The sequence below is a fragment of the Herpailurus yagouaroundi genome, unplaced genomic scaffold (genome assembly GCF_014898765.1).
Source record: "Herpailurus yagouaroundi ecotype Mexico unplaced genomic scaffold, PumYag 545, whole genome shotgun sequence".
Lineage (NCBI taxonomy): Eukaryota > Metazoa > Chordata > Mammalia > Carnivora > Felidae > Herpailurus > Herpailurus yagouaroundi.
In genome coordinates, this window is record NW_024412762.1 from 400,283 (window position 1) to 417,726 (window position 17,444).

General features: G+C 55.9%; 2 protein-coding genes across 4 annotated transcripts in view; both read right to left on the reverse strand.

Moving 5' to 3' along the window:
* Positions 1-240: 240 nt before the first annotated feature.
* SLC25A1 (solute carrier family 25 member 1) lies at positions 241-2,426 on the reverse strand. Its single transcript, XM_040465118.1, has 6 exons — positions 2,397-2,426; positions 1,928-2,012; positions 1,681-1,785; positions 1,361-1,476; positions 1,199-1,272; positions 241-979 (listed from the first exon to the last, which is right to left on the reverse strand). The coding sequence occupies exons 1-6, from the start codon at positions 2,409-2,411 to the stop codon at positions 865-867; spliced, it is 510 nt and encodes a 169-aa protein (XP_040321052.1). The 5' UTR covers positions 2,412-2,426; the 3' UTR covers positions 241-864.
* Positions 2,427-2,495: 69 nt separating this feature from the next.
* The window catches only part of CLTCL1 (clathrin heavy chain like 1), a 104,156-nt gene continuing 89,207 nt past the window's right edge, over positions 2,496-17,444 (reverse strand). The window contains exons 25-35 of one of the 3 annotated variants that reach the window (XM_040465115.1): positions 16,206-16,373; positions 15,980-16,129; positions 12,420-12,551; positions 11,942-12,052; positions 11,503-11,673; positions 8,602-8,823; positions 5,527-5,602; positions 3,413-3,812; positions 2,965-3,072; positions 2,706-2,805; positions 2,496-2,627 (exon numbers count right to left, since the gene is read on the reverse strand). In XM_040465115.1, the coding sequence (XP_040321049.1) occupies positions 2,613-2,627; positions 2,706-2,805; positions 2,965-3,072; positions 3,413-3,812; positions 5,527-5,602; positions 8,602-8,823; positions 11,503-11,673; positions 11,942-12,052; positions 12,420-12,551; positions 15,980-16,129; positions 16,206-16,373 (1,653 nt within the window). In that variant the 3' untranslated portion in view covers positions 2,496-2,612. Of the gene's footprint in view, positions 2,628-2,705; positions 2,806-2,964; positions 3,073-3,412; positions 3,813-4,178; positions 4,718-4,933; positions 4,974-5,526; positions 5,603-8,601; positions 8,824-11,502; positions 11,674-11,941; positions 12,053-12,419; positions 12,552-15,979; positions 16,130-16,205; positions 16,374-17,444 lie in introns of those variants that run through there. The other 2 variants (XM_040465117.1, XM_040465116.1) reach the window with 2 other exon arrangements.

The following is a 17,444-nucleotide window of genomic DNA, read 5'->3' on the forward strand; positions in this document are numbered from 1 at the left end:
CTGACCCTGCAGGACCTAGCTCACAGGCCACAAACATGGCCTGGACAGAGTCTAAATGTTTCTTGGTTTGATGGTGCCAGGTCTCTTGGGGGCTAACACTGGCCATAGCTGGCTTACCCACTGGCCTGCCTGCTGCCCTGCTTCCTTGTCAGTGTCCTCAGGTGAGGGGGTATGCCTGCTCTTTGCAGAGGCAAGGCCGTCATTATTCACCTGTGCACAGATGGGCCCACACAGGGACAGGAAGCTACAACAGGATCCGGTTTATTCGGCCTTGGGAGGGTGGTCCTGAGAGTGGCGGGTGCCACCCTGTCCCGGGCAGAGGGAGGGCCCAAGGGCCAGTTAAGGCCAGTGGCGGGAGAAGCAGGGGGCACATAGCCCCTGGAATGCGGCGAGGCCAGGCTGAGGCCCGGAGGCAGCTGTGGTAGGCCGGGACAGGTGCCCCTGCTGCCCAGGGTGGAAGGCACCGGGCTGGGACCGGGCCATGGCTACAGGGCCGTGGACCCAAGCCACATGGGCACCCCGGGGAAGCGGGGCACAGGGTCACATGACACAGAACATGAAACACAGGCACACGGCTCATGAGTAAGCACATGGACAAGTGGGCACAGATTCACAGGCCAGAGGGTCACCCAGCCTTGGCCAGACACATGGACTCAATGGTGGTGTCATACACACCACAGGGGACACACGGCACTAAGGGACATGTGGACTCAATGGCTACAGGGTACAGACCCAGGCCACGGAGTGCAAGGAATAGGGAAAAGGGGCCTTTTGGCACGACTGCACTGGAATCGTGAGACGAGGGCAGTGGGGACTGGTCTGGAGGTGCCTGGGGGCAACCCCCATGCAGACCCCCTAAGGGACTCAGTCTGTCTTCCACACTTTGTTGAGAAGCTTCACCACTTCATCATAGATGACAAACACGATGGCCACATCCAGGCAGACCCGGCCCAGGCGGGGGATGGTGCCCTTGTAGAATCTGGGGTTGGGGGGAGGTAGGAGGTGAGGAGGCAGAGGAAGTACAGCGTGCCTGGGCAGTGAGGGTGGGTCCTGACATTGGAGGGACAAGGGCAGGTGCCTAAAGGTAAGGAGCCCTAGGGGATAGCCTGGGGCTGGCAGCAGGAATGGGGTGAGGCCTGCTTAGAAGGCCAGGGAGGGTCTGGGGTGGGGACCACAGCCCTGCCCCTCCCCCACTCACGCCTTGAGCCCCTCATTCCTCAGGATCTGCAAGCCACAGTCCCATGTGTTCCGGTATTTGTGTGCCTCCAGGCCCTGCAGGACAGCAGCACAGCACAGGGCTCAGTGGCTAGCCCAGCCCCTCGTAGCAAACCCTCCACCCCCTTCGTGGTCCCACCCCCACCTGCATCCGGGTCTTGATCACATCCAGAGGAGTGTTCCCGAAGACACTGGCTGCGCCAGCAACAGCTCCAAACACTCCGGTGATCAGTGGGTTCATGGGCTTGTTGGGGTTGTCCCCTGGATGTGGGTGGGGGTTGCAATCAGAAAATGATGGGAGGGCAAAAGGGAGGGTTCTTCAGGGCTAGGAGGAGCATGGACCAGAGCCAATGAACATGGGCGCCCCAGGAGGCAGGGTCCTGGCAGAGAGGACTGAAGAGGAAGAGCCTAATTCAGAGTGGTTGGAGGTGGAGTCTTGGGGCAGCGGACCCGACAGATACATACCTCTGTACCAGTTGCGCAGGGAGGTCATGACGAAGAAGCGGATGGCCTGGTTAGACCCCTGCTTCAGCACGGTGGCTGTGAGGCCCTGGTAGGTCCCCTTCAGCCCTAGGGGCAGGTAGGCATGGGAGTCACACTGGGGCCTTCGTGGGGGAGTGGCACACCAGAGCACCAAAGCAGGAAGGGGAAGTGCAGGCCGGCCTGGCCAAGGTACCTGACCCTACCTGAGGAGGAAGACATTACAGCTCACCTTGTTCCCGAATAATCTCCCTGACCCCATGGAAGAATCCTCTGTACTTAGGGTTTGGGGAGGTCTGGTCGTGGATGAACTTCACCTGTGAGAGGGAAGCAAAGGCAGTGGCTTCCAGGACGCCACTGAAGGGCATACCTGGCCCATTGGCTTGCGGGCCCAGGGCCCACAGAGATCAGACCAGGGCTGGCGATGCAGCTCTTCACCTGGAAAGAGCCACCCAAAGCCACCGAGGGACACAAGGCCCCAGGAAACAAGAGGGTTGGCCTTACTAAAGAGTCTCTGCAGTTATGTTTGCTGGTATTTGCCACAGCTTAGGCAGTAAACATGTGTTATCTTATGCTTTCTGTTTATAAAAGCTTTTTAAAAACCCTAACGTCAGTTGTCCCATTGCCTTCAGGACAGAGTCCAGTCTCCACAGGAGGCCCTTCCTGCACACTCTGCCCAGCTTCTGCAGGGCACTCTCTACCTCGATGGTCTTCATGGAGCACTAGGGCAGGATGGTGCCCGCCACCCCATCACCCCTCTGCACACCTTATCACCTGCTGAGACCCTCCCCACCTTGATGGTCTCCATAGGGCACACGACCACCACGGCTTCAGCCACACCGGCACCCAGGCCGCACAGCAGCCCCCGTGTGCTGTCCAGGCGTCCCTGGGGATCTCGCATGTGGTTGCTGAGGAACTCAAACATCCCGAACCTGGGAATGGGAGGCAGTGGGATGAGAAGGGCCGCAGTCGCCGGGATGCCCTCCCTCGGCCACCGGAGACCACCTCACCTGACGGCCGCTTTGGGGATGGAGCCGTAGAGCAGGGAGCTGAGGCCTCGGTACAGGCCCAGGACGCCATGGCTGCGGACCGTCTGCCGCACGCAGTCCCCTGGAGGAGGGGGCGTTCAGCGACCCTCTACCGCCCTAGAGACCACCTTTCGTACCTCCCCACAGCCCGCCTCGTTTGTCCCCCGAGCGCAGGGCCTGGCCGTGCCCTCCGGGTGCCAGCCCCCTCGGTGCCGTCCCCTGCCAGCAGCCCTCTACTCACCGATGCCCCGGTACCGCGGCGGGTGCGAGCGCTCGTCCAGCTGCAGCTGTGTCTTTACATATTCGGTGGGGAAGGTGATGCAAATCTCGATGCCGCCCGCCAGGCCGCCTGCGGAGACCAGAGACCCGGACCCTGAGACCACCGTCTGGCCGTCGGACTGCCCCGCCCACCGCCGCTGGCGCCTCGGCCCCTCCCCCGCCCCGGACTTTGTCCGGCTCCTCTGGTGTAGGGGAGGCCCGGCAGCCTCCCCCACCCCACCCACGTTGTCCTGGCTAGGCTCGGCGGGACGACCCGCAGGCTGAGTCCCCACGCTCTGGCTGAGGACCGGGGCCGCGCCCCCCGCCCGACCCGGAAGTGAGGCGGGGCCTCGGCGTCCCGGGCCCACCCGGAAGCGCGGCGGGGCCGATGGAGTGGGCAAGCCGGGGGTCCGCGTCCCGGAGGGGCCCACCTGCCAAGATCGCCTTCCCTGGGTGCGTCAGCTTGGCTTTCCCAGACGCGGGCGCGGCGGCCGCCAGAGCGCGGGGCGCGGCCATGGCAGGCGGGGAGGCGGGGCGCCCGGCGTCGGCTTCGGGTCCGAGCCTCCGGCTCTCGGCGTTCGGTCGGCGGCAGCGGCGGCGGCGGCGGCGGCGACAAACGGTTAGGGCCCGGGGGGCGGGGCGGTCGCGTCAGCTCCCGGGCTCCGCCTCGCGTGGTCCGAGCCGGGCCCCGCCTCCAGCCCGCCCCGTTTTGCCGGCCGGGAAACTGAGGCCGGGGCGGGGCAAGCGAGGCAGGCGCCTGGGCGGGGTCGACAGCCCAGCCAATAGCGGAGCCCAGGGTCCTTGGGAGGCGGTGCTGTGCCGGGCCTGGAGCTGTGGGTCAAGGTGCAGTTTCTAAAACCCGCCCCGGCATCAGGCAGAATCCGGCACGAGAAGGAGCAGGTCTCATTGCATCTGCCTGAACGACCGGATCCCCGGTTGGGGGTGGAGAGAAGGGCCGACCCACCCCCGGGGACACAAGGAGCTAGCCCCATCCCTGAAGTTTGGCATTCCCACACCCGACGGTCTGTGAGGCTACCACTCCCGCTACGGGATTTGGAGCTCCGTGCAGAGCTCGCAGGAAAAGACCCCCAATATACCCTGGCTATCTCCCCCTGGGCAGACGCAGGTTCTCATCCCCAAAGAGGCCCAGCCAATCTTTTGTCCCCTGCTACCCACACCAGCACCAAGCAGGGAAGCTTTGCCTTGATAAACCGACTTTAATATTCATGATCAGTAGGAGGCTCAGAGCTAGTTAGAAGGTTCGTTCAGTTGGGTCTGCAGAGTGGCCTGGAGGGGGCAATTCTGCCAGTGCTGAGTGAAGACCAGGTGTCCCTCCCACCAAGGGCAAGAAATCCTCGGGGAGAACGCCCCAGGAATGCCTGGCTCCAGCCAGAGGACCTGGAGGCAGAAGTCCACCCAAGTTGGTCTTCTTGGGCAGTGTCTCCCCTGGCCTCCTCAGGGTATTCCGGATGGCTCAGAGGCGGCCATCCCTGGGCCTCAGCAAAAATAAATAACTTCCAGGTGTCCCTGCCTCCCATCAGGGTCCTCTGTGCTTCTGCAGTGACATGCTCCTTGAGGTTAATAACCCCATAGAGGCATGTTGCCGCTGAGTGCCCACTACACGCTGAAGCCGTACACAGGAGGCTGGGCGAAGGCAGGTGCAGCAGCATATCCATAGGGGAAGCCAGCAGGGGCAGGGCCTGCAGCAGGGCCTGCTGTCAGCATCAGCTGCTGGCCTGCAGAGGGAGAAGCAGAGGGTGAGCAGAGCTCCTGCTGCCCTGGAGAGGACAGGGGCCCAAGGAGCAGCATGGCAGACCAGCCCTGACCACCCAAGGTTCAGGCACTGGAGAACAGGTGCCTGGGGGCAAGGACAGTGGGAGTTGCTGTTGTGGGGCCAGCCACAGAGGCTGGCCAGGCTAGAGGGTAAGCTAGTCCCAAAACGGGACACTTACTTAGCTCAACTGGCTGGGTCTCAATCATGCCCATCAAAATCTAAAAAAACCAGATTGACATTAATGGTGGTGGTGATAGGGGCACAATGACCCTGAAGAAGACACAGTTGGCAGGAGACTTGAGACCAGGCTCACATGCTGCGTGCTCACCACACCCTCAGGCCTTTGTTAGTCCTGCAATGCACTCCAGAACCCAAAGCGCCTTGGTGCAGTGGACACCAACCAATTTGTCTGCTCAACAGCCAGGCCATCCAGGCAGGCTCTCAAGTCAAAGCCACCAGCAGCCTTGCTGCCTGGGACCAGGCAGAGCAGCACACAGCAGCGGCTCAGAGTTGGGCAGTTGCTAGGCACAAGGAACAGGCAAGGGCACCCTCACAGAAGGCAGGTGCCCTCAGGAAATGGAGGACAATGGCCATGCTTCTTCAACATTCCTGGATACACTGACCTTCCCCACACCCAGCAGCCATGTGGTCTTTCTGTCCCCCACCCTGTCCATCCCCTCTCATCAGAGACTGAAGCCCAGTCAGGGAATCACTTTCCCTACTCTTCCCTCCCTAGGAACAGGGGACTAGGGGCAATGGGGTGCTACCTACCAAACAAGAGAGGGGTGGGCTCCACCACATGTTCCTCTTGCTTACGTAGGCTCTCCGAGGCATCCAGTCTGTCTACCTGCAAAGAGGCAAGAGCACTCGAGTGCCTGCCTGACAGGCTGCCTGCAGTCTGGGCTAGGAGGTGAATGTGGGGCCAGGAGGCAAATACACAGCCTCCAGGAAAGTCAGAGCTGAGGGTGGTTACAGGGCAGATGCTATATCTGCAGTGACCCCTGATCCACAAGGTGAGGCCTCTGTAACTGGGTAGACATGGAGTGCCCACTGGGGCCCTGGTGACCCCTAACTGCTATTCCAGCCCAGTGCTTTCCAAGTGGGCACCTGGCTGCTTGGTGCACGAGAGCAATGGCCAGTGACTGCAGGCTGCACATGCAGCACAGCTCACAGGGCTAGGTTCTCCTCTGGATACAGGGGCACTGCCAAGACAATGTAGCACTTCTTACATCCAGCTAGTCCAGGCTGCCCACCCCTTCAGAGGAGACCAGTCACCTGATATCTGGGACATCCCACCTGGCAGGGAGGATGTGTCACCTTAGAGGTGGGGGCAGGGACAGCCATCAGAGGTCAGGCTGCCTCCCTGCTCTTCCTCAAGGCTTCACAAGGGGCTGTCCTACGTGGTACCCACAGGCTGCAGTAGACACATGGATGGAGAGGGAACAGAGCAAAGTGGTGCCAGGGACCTGAGGAGCAAACAGCACTATGCGAGTGGGGGCAACAGCAACTGTGTGTCTGGGACCCCCCTAAACAAGCACTCAAGTCAGAAAGAAGAAAAAATTATGTGCCCTGTGTACACTCAGGCCTGGGAGAGATCAGGCTAGGCACCAGAACCCTAACAGAACAGCCCTGTCACTGGCCCTGTGCGCTCCCTTTCCCTCCCTTTCCCTCCTTGGGACCAGAGCTGAGGTGAGGAAGGAACAAGACAGTGCAATGGACTTGCAATCTATACTCTCTGCCTTCAGTTGGCTGACACTCAGGCTGAGGTCTAAGCTAGGCCTGTACCCTCCACTGGGAGAGCCAGGGGGTTTGGGCATGTGAGTTTTTCTCAGACGGATGGCCGTCAAGCTTCCCAAATGAATCAAGAGGCCCTGGATGAAATTCTCCAGTCAGGAAGGGGTGTGGTCTTCTTGTCTGGGCCCTTCCACCTCCGAGCAGTCTAGTCTGTCGGGCCCCAGCCCAGATCCCAGAGCTGCCTAAGAAACCCATATTGAGCCCATCCTATCCCCAACATGATAGGCACCAAGCCTGGTGCTAGTCGAGAGGCATGTGGGGCAGCAGTGAGACCAAGCGCCACAGTAGCTCTTGCCTTCTTCAAGGACTAGGGGATATGTCTGGGGACCCTGGGCCAGGGAGCAGGTCCTTCCAGCAGGAAGGCAGCTTTAGACCAAATACACTGTCCCATTCTGAATTAGCTATGCAGTCACAGTGTTGACCAAGGTGACACGGTTGCCAGGATGACCTCCATCACTACAGAGAGGGAGTGTGTTCCCCCCAAGTCCTTGGGGCTCCCTGGAGGTCCCAACCCCTGCAGCAATGAAGGTCTGAGTGGCACGAGTTCCTCTTATGTTAACTCATGGGCCTTGACTCTAGGAAGAGACTCAAGCCATATGCATCCTTCTTTATTCTGGAGCACAGCAGACAAACTGCTTCCAGGTTAAGACAACTTCTGGATGGGAAAAGCAGAAACCATGCAGCACTTTCTGAAAACAAGCTCCAACACAGCACAGACACTTCCTTTAAGGAGCTGCCATCCACTGTAGTTGAGGAACGAGGGACTCTTGTAAATCCAACCAGTCTGTGTCCCCTAGTAGCCTGAAGATGGTCAGCACATGGTCAGCACTATCTCTCCCCATCCCCTGAAGAGTCCTGGGAGACCTCCCACTCAGATGTGCTGTGTAAATGGGACTAGGACACACTCTGGCATTCCCTCCTCCAGCAGCAGGGAGATGGCCTTGCACCCCTTGACAGGGGCTGGGCAGCTCCCAGGAGGCTCTGCAGGTGGCAGACAGAGTAAGCCCTTATAGGCCAAAGCTGGCAGCCAGACCCCACCACCACCCCACACCTGTGCTTCTTGTTTCTTCCATAAACCCCACACTAACTCCTAGAGGCCACACCCCTCCCTCACACTACTGAAAGAGGCCCTAGCCTAGTGGCTTCTTGGCATCGTGGGGTGTCCTTGTGGCTAGAAGAAGGATAGGTGTATGGCTGGATGGGCCAGTAGGTGCTGCTGAGTGTCAGCTTTTCTGCAGCCTTAGAAACAAACCAGATTAGGTGACAAGGGTCTCTGGACAGTGCCTCAGCTAGGTCCCAGACAAGGACCTAGGGCTTCAACACACAGGGAGAGTTAAAATCAGATACTCTCATCTTGTTAAACAGCTCATCAACCTGCAAAGAAAGCCAGAGTGGGCCACCAAGGCCACCAACTGACATCTAGAGTGGCAGAAGCAACAAAGTAAGACATGAATATGGCCTCAGGACCAGGGAGACGTGGGTATGAGCCCATGTCTTCATCTATCAGCTTTGGATCCGAACCCACATCTGCAGTCATAGAGGGGATGACTACCTACCTGTCAAGGTGTTAACATTCTTACTAAGTGCTTGGCAAAAGGGGGGTTACCACGACAGGTCTGCCAATGAATGCACCCCAAACTCCACTGGAGGCGTGCTGAGAGGTAAAGAGACCACACAGAGCCCATGGACCGTGTGCTGGAGCTCTGCCAGCTGGTGCCTCACTGTTCTCACCCCACAGAGCCCTGGTCTGTGGGCGAACACACCCACTGTGTGCCCTGGCAGTGTGCGGGAGACCTGATGCAAGTCCCCTGTGGGGAGGGGCTCAGTTCTACCCAGAGCCCCCAAGGTGATTTTCTAGAAGAGGTTAATATTAGGCACAAAACACTCAACTGTGAAGGCACGAGGCATCTCTCAAAGGTGGACAGGGCTGGTTGGACAACCTGGACTGGTCCCCCAGAGGCCATGGGCCATCAGAGGACCTCTACAGACCTGAGCTAGAGTCATAGCTGTGCCACATGGTGGCAAGGGAGCCACAGCAGAGCCCACACTTACTTTGCTAAGGTACTCTCTCATCACCTGGATGAAGTAGGGCATGGCCAGGTCAACGAGGTTGTGTCTCCAGGCCAGCTCCAGCACCACATCCGGAGGAAGCAGGTCGTAGCAGGTGAAGAGAGAGGCCGCGAAGCACTCCCGCTTGCCCTCTTCCAGGAACCACTGCAGCAACTTCTCGGCCAGCTCGGCATCTCTAGACTCTGCAGCATGCTGCATGGCATCCTGCAACCAAGGCAGACGCACAGCTCAGGTCCACTCTGCCTTGTGCTACCTGAGGCACTTTCTGAGTTGGTAGGACACGGAATGGTGCCAGGCCCCACAAAGGACATCCTCGCCTGCAGAGGGGTCCCTGTGCCTCGGCTGCCCTCTGGTAGGCTGGAGTACCAGCTCCAGGAGAGCCATGGAGGACACCAAGTGTACTCCTGGCAGCAGACTCTCACAGACCTGCCGAAATACCAAGAGGGAGGTAGCACACACGGGTGCAGGTGCCCTGGGAGACAGGCTCTGGCCTTGCAGCCCTACTGGCATGCAGAGGGGGTGCATGGGGTTGCCCATTGAAAGGGGATGGTAACAGAGCTAGCAAGGCTTCCAGTAAAGGCCGGGGTTATTATGCTTGGGTCAACAACCAGCGCTACCCTTCTGGACTCAACATGCAGCAGCTACAAGGGATAAAGCCAGTGCTCAAGAAATAGCAATTTTCCCTTTCTTCCTGACATAAAAAAAGTACCTTCAAAAGTCCCTAATCGCTTTCACATTTGCAGATTTGTCTAAAACATAAAGAATCATACCGCCTAGTGATAGCCATCAGTAAATTAGTAATTTCTATTTTCTAGCCACAATGGTGAGAAATCAATGACCTAAACTGTGCCAGTGTACGCGTTAGCTCTCTACCTCATCCCCATCCCTCAACCTCCTTCCCAAACCACTGGCAGCACTTGCCAGGGCTCTGCTCCAGGTCCTTGCCCTGCCCTTCACTATCCCTAGCCTGTGACTATACCTCTGCAGAGTGTTCTTCACTCATGGGCATGAGGGCCCCCTAACCCTCACTTTCCCATGTCCTGACATGTTCCCTCATGCCCCTCTAGTCTTGTGGCTCCTCAACAGTCCCAGCCTCCCACATGCAGTTACTCTGCCAGCTCCTCAGGTAGAGTGCACACTCTCCAAGGTGGCTGCCCTGATGGCTGAGTGACCACTGGGCTTTTACACCCAACCTCTGCAATCTGGAAAGCATGCTTATTATCTTACAGCTGTCCTAGAAGCCAGCACCGGCCACTCACTAACCCCCCAGGTGGCACACTGTGAACCACCCATCCTCCCAGGACTTCCATGCAGGGTGGGCTCTGCTGCCAAGGCATGGCTGACACTTGTGTGTAGGGTCAGGGCCTGTGCATCATAGGCTCTGTAGCACCACCTTGGCCTCCACCTACTAGATGTAGTACCACACCCTCACATGTGACAACCAATCCCCTGGGGGTCAGAGTCACCCTTGCTGAGAACAAGGGTATTGGAATGTATGCCAACATTTTTCTGCCTGTGGCTTTGTCCTTGTGGATTCTCTTCGTGGCACACGTTGCTCCGAGTGGGACTGGTTTGGAAGAGGACAAATGCCCTTTTGGCAGTTCTCACACACTGCTCACTTGCTCATTGTCCAATTGATAGGGGTCATGCACTCAAGATGCTGGCGTGCACACTGGCAGGTTGGGGCAGCTGGGACCCCCTAGCTGGGGGCAGCTTCCCTCTGGTGTGTTGGAGCCCTGCTGCCACCTCCCAGAGTCAGCGTCTGAGTACCCTGATGAGCTGTCTGTGAGCTCCCTCTGCAGGGTCCTGTAAGCACCCCACGAAGGACCACGAGCACTGTCACGAAAAGTGAAGAGATGTTACCTAACAGTCCCAAACTGGAGGTAACAACTTGGGATGAAGCCTGACATGCCCCTGATGTCCAGAGTTCTCTGGCCTCAGCCCATGTGCTATGAGAGAGAGATGCATGCCCACATCCTAGGAAGGTACTCAGGGATGCCAAGGACAGTTCTGGGATTAACACCTTTAGGTGAAGCTCATGGCCTTGAGAAAAGGCTTCCCAGGGGAAACAGCACATGGAACCCTTGGAAATCAGCTTAGCCGCACAGCACATTACAACAATGGCCCTCTTGTGCAACTGCACTTTACCCCACTGGGGAGATGTTGAGGTCAGGTGGAACGAAGGTAATGCCTTCAAGGGCCTGGGATCTCTCCAAGCAGCCCACCCTGGCTTTCAGATGCCCAGATCCAGATCCAGACCTGAGGATGGTACTTAGCCACTGCTTAAGGGCAGACACAAGTATTTTGAATTTGATTTTCACTTTGGTGTTTTTATTCCCCACATATGGATTGATCAAAAACAAAATAGGTGCCAAGTGAATGCTGCCACACTGTTTGGGACAGAGAAACTCACAAACAACTGCCAGGAAAGATTCAACTCCATGGGAGCTATTCTTTTGATCCAAATACCATTTTAAAAAAATGTTATTTATTTTTAGAGACAGTGAGCAAGAGAGAGCACATGTGCATCCGTATACACAAGCAGTGGAGGGGTACAGAGAGAGGGATGAGAGAATTCCAAGCAGGCTCTGCGCTGACACGGGGCTTGAACTCAAGAACCATGAAATCATGACCTGAGCCAAAACCAAGAGATGGAAGCTTAACCAGTGGAGCCACCTGGGCGCTCCTTAATCCAAATAACTTTAAAGAAGCTCTATATTAATGACAGATAAGGATCCTTAGTCTGTGTTCTAAAAACACTTCCTCCTTAACATAATCCTCCCTGTCGCCCCACAAATGTCTCCTGGTAGGGGGCTGTGACCATATCACACCCCCCAAAACATCAGGAAGCACACAGGGTGGGGAGGTCATTGGGACACCAACCTTGTAGAGATGGTCCTTCTTGCAGAGCTCCACGCTCTGGGCCCACCGGTTGTTGCCCTTGTATAGATAAGCTGCAATGCGCCTGAACTCAATCAGCTGGTGCTTCTCCAACCTCTGTGCCAGGGCAATGTTGTCAAAGTTGTCGTAGGCATCGATAGATGCCCTCAAACCCTAGAAAGATGTGGCCTTTCCGTGGGTGAGGGACATAGTGGAACAGGCAACCAGGAATTACTCACTGGCCTCAGCAAGGCCCCTCCCCATCCATCCGTGGGGCCTATGGGGCCCACAACCCTTCCTCTGCAAGGTCAGCCCTCTGAGAAGAGGGCTGGTACAGAGAAGGGCTCTCTAGTCCCCGAGTGCCCAACACTAGCTGCATGGGTCCCTGAGGCACAGGAGGAGCTGCAACTTCCCTCTGATAGAACACACACCCCACACCCACCTGGTAATCCTCCTCTTCTGTCAGTAGGTGGTTGAGGGCCTCATTCACACTCTTGTTGTTGTGGCTCTGGACTGACCGCAGGTAAGGCTTCACTAGGGGCAACTGGCCTGCCTGACGAGTCAGGAGAATGGTTAGGGCACTTGGGTAAGTCATCAGGGCACTAAGCTTGGGGCCCCAAGGCACACTGATGGGCCAGTGTGTACAGCCCAGTTCCAGGTCTCCGGGACACCTACAACTGGCATGCTCTACACACACTAACACATGAAGAGCTGCCTGGGTTACTGAATAAATGTCAATTTCATTTATGAACATTTTGGCTGAAATACAAAGCTACATCTGAAACCTAAAAGCAGTTTGATACATTTAATATTTACATTTGCTGGGGACTGATTTAAAAAATTGATTATTAAGGTACTATCATTCACATGACCTTGGCCCAACACACCCTTCTCTGGCCCTGGAATGCTGGCTGACTCACCTTTGAAAAGAAGCCAACAGTCCGGGTATGGTCCAGCCGGGGTGCAAGCACAAGCAACAGGTCATTTATGAGCAGAGGTTTGTAATCCAAACAGAACTGCAGGGCTTTATAGTAGAGCTCCACATTAGCAACCTGCAGGTCAGGGAAGAGCTGAGGGTCAGCCCATGTCAATCCCCAGGTTGCCCCACTCACCTAAGATGCCGTACAATCCACCAGAACTTCTGGTTTTTGCCCAGGTGCACTTTATTAGTGAGGCTGGACTGCCCCTTTTAAGACCAAATGTGCCCCTTTTCCCATCTCTGTGACATTTTTCTCCTCAGCACTTGCATCTCAATGACCTAAGAGGCTGGCCTTTGTTTCCTGATTCATTGCAGTATCTGACGTGGGGTTGATGCTCAGCTAGTATCTGATGAGTGAATGCATGAGGGGTAACAAGCCAGGATAAACCCAAACACCAAAACATGGTTTTATCCAAGCAAGATTCCCCCAGTCCTCCCTGGGAAGCTCAGGCTGAGCAGCAGCAAATCCTGTTATGTTTCCACTGCTCTCAGACAAGACACCACGATGTTCAGACCAGGTACCCTGGTAGGCAGAGGAGGGCTGAGTCTCTCCAGGCTGACCCTGTGCCCCCAGGAAGGCTACCCTCCCAGGCTTGCTGACTGTAGGGCCTTGTGTTCAGAGGAGAGCAAGGTGACTCCTGCCTCCAGAAGGACTGTGCCAGGTTAGTGGTGATGAGCATGTCCAAAGGAAGATACAAAGGTGCAGGGGTACACACAGGGCATGGCAACACTAGAGCCATACTGGGTGGAGGGGGTGGGCGCATGGGAGCTCTCTAGCAATACCAGGTCCAGGTGAGCTAGCAGCAATGTGGGCCCGTGACATCTGCAGACCAAATGGTGGAGGAAGATGACTGTCCATAGCTCTGCCCATTACTGGTACTCTTGCTGGTTACTGACTTTACCCTCCTCTCCCCTCCCTAACTTAGATGTGCCCCTCGGAGCAGAGCAGTCACTGTCACCACAGATTCTGACCTAGAATGGCCTCAGGGTCCCTGGTGCTGCCCTTGTGGGTGCAAAGGAGAGCAGTGCCCCCCACCCCCTCCCCTGGGCATACTGCATCAGAGCTCTCGAACTGCTAATCTTCCGGCCAGGCTCTTTTACTCAGTGGTATCTGGACCCGATCAATGGTCGCCAGCCAGACTAAATGTCTAATAAGCAGAAAGGACCGTGGGGACATAAGGTGGGGTGGATGGGCAAGGGCACACTGGATAACTTTCCTTGACTTTTGATCAAGTCCTTGCAGCCTTCATTAAAGCATGACCAGAGTGTCCCATATCGTTCTGGTTGGATGGCTTAAGACAGAGCACAATTGGCCATGCTCTTCCCCCACTGCAGTGACTGTGAAGCTGGACAAGAGCCGGCCCCACCACTCTGGGTGTGGATCAATGGACATGTGTTGTGTTGGACCGAGCTGGTGATCTGGAGGCATCTGGCACCCTCTAAAGAATCCACTGCTCCCATCTAGGGCACTGGCATCTGCACGGCACCCTCCTGTGGAGCCATGTACCAGGATGAGAGCACCAACACAGCCATACCCACTTGTGCAGTTGGTAAGGATGGCTACTACTACCCAAGGCCTAGGGACAGGGCATTATTCCTATTTTGAAGAAAAGAAAACTGAGGCTCAAGGGTGACCAGCTAGGGTGCGCTGGTTCCTGACACTGCGCTACCTGTGAGAGGCACCTGCTGTTGGCTGGGCACTTGCCACTGAACACTTGGCAGGCAGGAAACATGTCCATTTTACGGATGGAGTCACTGAGGTTGATAGTGATGACACCAGCTCAAAGTGACAGAGATAGCAAATGGCTGAGCCAGGATGTAACCCTGGTCTATGTCACCCCTGCTTGGCCCTCCACCACTCAGTCCTGTGGCCAGGCTATTCTAAAGCTCTCCTGTTGTGTACCCACAGTACCAACAATGTCCTCTCTGGCAGCCCACCATGCCTGCTGGTGTCCTCCACCTCCTTTCTCTCCTCCACATGTTGAGCTCATAGGAGTCTCCCACATGGCAGACAGGCAGAGGCACTGGTGTTGTACTAAGAACAGAACTCAGCTGTCACCTGCATGAACACTGTTTTCCCACAAGACACAGTCTCGTCCATGAGCATGTGACCTGGGACCCAAGACGCCATGCTGACCTCCATCTCTCTTTAGGAATCTGCTGATCCTGACCACCATCAGGGTAGATTGCACTTGGGTCATGGGCCACATCAGCTGCCTGGACAACTCCAACGCTCCAGACACCACTAAGAAACAAAAAGCACTGCCACCTCAACCATGGCACATCATCAACTTTAAAATGCACCCTGATAGCATTCAAGTTAATGTGAGAAAAGCACACCTAGAACTGATCAGGTATGTGTTTTCCAGCATGTTATTCATGTGTGCTAGGACCTTCTCTTCTATTAGCCTGCCCTTCCATTAGCAACCTGCAGACCCTGTACAGGGTAGGATGTGTGTCAAATGGCCAGTGATCTCACTGATTATGCTGAATAGCACTGATGTGTGTGACCTCAGATGCTAAGACCTGGGTAGGTACCCCACCTGTCACCCACACCTCCACTCAGCAGTCATATGTGGAACAGAAGACAGATGGCCCTCTGATCCAGATGTAAGGAGCCGTGCCCCCACCTTGGGAGCAACACGACAGAGACATGGTCAGAATGCTATCTTTCACTGACAGCAAACGGGAGACCTGTGGGCAAGTTATTCATGAAAAGCCACTGGAACAAAATGAGAACACTCAAAGCAAAAGACCCAGAGACTGATGACAGAAAGCTTCACCTCCTAGGCTTCTAATATACACACAGAGCTCACAAAGAAGGAGAGGCTTGGAGGCAAGGCCCACTCTGATCCCAGAAACAAAACAGCAGAGGCCCGCTTGGTACATGTCCCCAGACCTGACCTCTTCCAACAGTATCTGGCAGCTAGTGAAATAGCTTGGCAAGCACCCTGGTTTAGCATGACTAGACTATGGGAGGATAGAGGCTCCTAGGAAGAGTGGGGACCCAGAGGCCAGTAGATCTGGGCTCATGACTCCACCTCTGTCAGGAGCCTGTGTTCTCTGGAGCTGGAAGTTTTGGAGGGGGAGATATAAAGAAAAAATATGCCATAAGGTAGAAAATATGAAACAATATGATAGGAAATGATATAGACCGGGTCTGGAGGTGGGAGTCCCTCCAGAGGGCAGAAGGAAGAGCAAACGCCAGGGTCTGGCTGTCCAGGACCCTGTGTGAGAGCAGGGTGGGGAGAATGGTCCTGGACCTCACCCCCTGCCTGTTGCCTAGCTGTGGGGCCCTAGGCCAGTCACTACCCACCCTAAGCATCTGTTCCCTGTTCCCTTTGTGCAGATGGAATCACCACCACCTGCACAGAGGGCAGTGAGACTCTGACAAGATGATGGCAACATGCCCTGAGGCACACACACTGGCATTTGGCCCACCTGCCCCCAGGACAGGCTGGGCAACAGCAGGCAGGAGATGATGCTTGGGCACTCTCTTACCTTGGCAATCACATCCTTGAATTGCCCTTCCCTCCAGGCATCAGTAGGGTGATTGATCATGGTAAGGACGGCATTATCATACTCTTCGTACTTGTCATAGAGGAACACCAGCTCTGCCCAGAGGTGCGCCTGCTCTGCAGCTCTCAGCACCTGCAGGGACAGCCATGGGTTGGGCTTGTGCCACACATGCACATGGCAGCTAGAACCCCGAGGATGGCTAGATTACCTTTGGGATGTTGACTCGGGACCAGAAGAGCTCCAGGTGCTCTGGCATCTTCTGAGGCTTGAATTTGGAGTAGAGGATGGCCAGTTCTGTGAACATGCCCATGTGGGCCCGCTCCAGGCCCAGGGCTGCCTCCAGCAGGGAGATCAGTTCCTCAAAGTAGCCCCGATCCTGACAGACCAACAGATATGCTTGGGGTAGGGGTAAATGCACCTGGGGTGGCCAGCCTTGCTCCCTCTCAGTTATACACTCTGGTTCCAGCCTGCCAACATGCCTGAGCTCAGTCTGACTGGTTCCCATCACATTAATGCCGGAAAACCTCAAGGGTCATCCCCAGAGGGCTATTTCACACCCTCCTCACTCCCTGTCTTCACTCTGTCTTCACTTCACTGAGAAATGGAAGCCATCAGAAGCAAAAGCCTATGTTGACCCTATTAGCATCTGCACCTGTTTGTGTTCCTGCTTAGGATCCAGCCAGCCTGGAACCCAGGCCCCAGCTCCTGCCACCTACTGGGGCTGCTGGGCCAGCAATGGTCTTCTTTTCTCTTGGCATCAGCTTCTCCCTCCACAGCTTGCCTTTAGCAAACATCCTGCTAATTCTCCCATCCAGAAATAATCTTTTTTAACCCCATGGTCCCTACCAGTGCCATCCCATTTTTCTACTCCCTTTTGTAGCAAGTTCCTCAGCAGGACCCTGTCTGGCTAACTGTCCCTCCCTCCTGTGCACAGCTACTCAGATGCCTTGTTCTCTGGAGCTTCTTCTTACTTTATCCCAACCCATGCTGGAGGGCCCTGGACTCGCTTTCTGCTCTTCTTTATCTGCTATCACCCCTCATGACCTCACTTAGTTGGGTGTCTTTATGTCCCATCTGTGTGTCCTATTTCATTTCTCTAGCTGGGTTTCTTCTCTAAATACCAGGCCCTGTTTCCATCTCCCACCTCTGGCACCTCTATATGAACATCCAATTGGCAGTTCAAACTTGGTATGTCCAAAACTTAATCCCTGTCCTTCCCTTCCACCAGCCTCTGCCTTTAGTCTTCCCCATGTCCACTGGTGAGAACTCTATCTCTAGTTGTTCAGGCCCGAAATAAATGGAGTCATCCTGGACTTTTCTCTCTCACCCACACACAATCCACTAACATATCAATTTGGCTGCACACTTAAAACACCCCCCAAACCTGATCGCCTGAGCACTTCTAACCCCACATCACCTGCCCCAGTGTTCTCCCGGCTGCCACCTG

What these genes read in the sequence shown, in the direction of transcription:
- SLC25A1 (XM_040465118.1), bottom strand. An exon ending in CCTGCGCAACTGGTACAGAG is followed by an intron (nt 1,477 to 1,680) that starts GTATGTATCTGT and finishes ACCCACATCCAG; the next exon opens with GGGACAACCCCAACAAGCCC. An exon ending in AGGAATGAGGGGCTCAAGGC is followed by an intron (nt 980 to 1,198) that starts GTGAGTGGGGGA and finishes CCCCAACCCCAG; the next exon opens with ATTCTACAAGGGCACCATCC.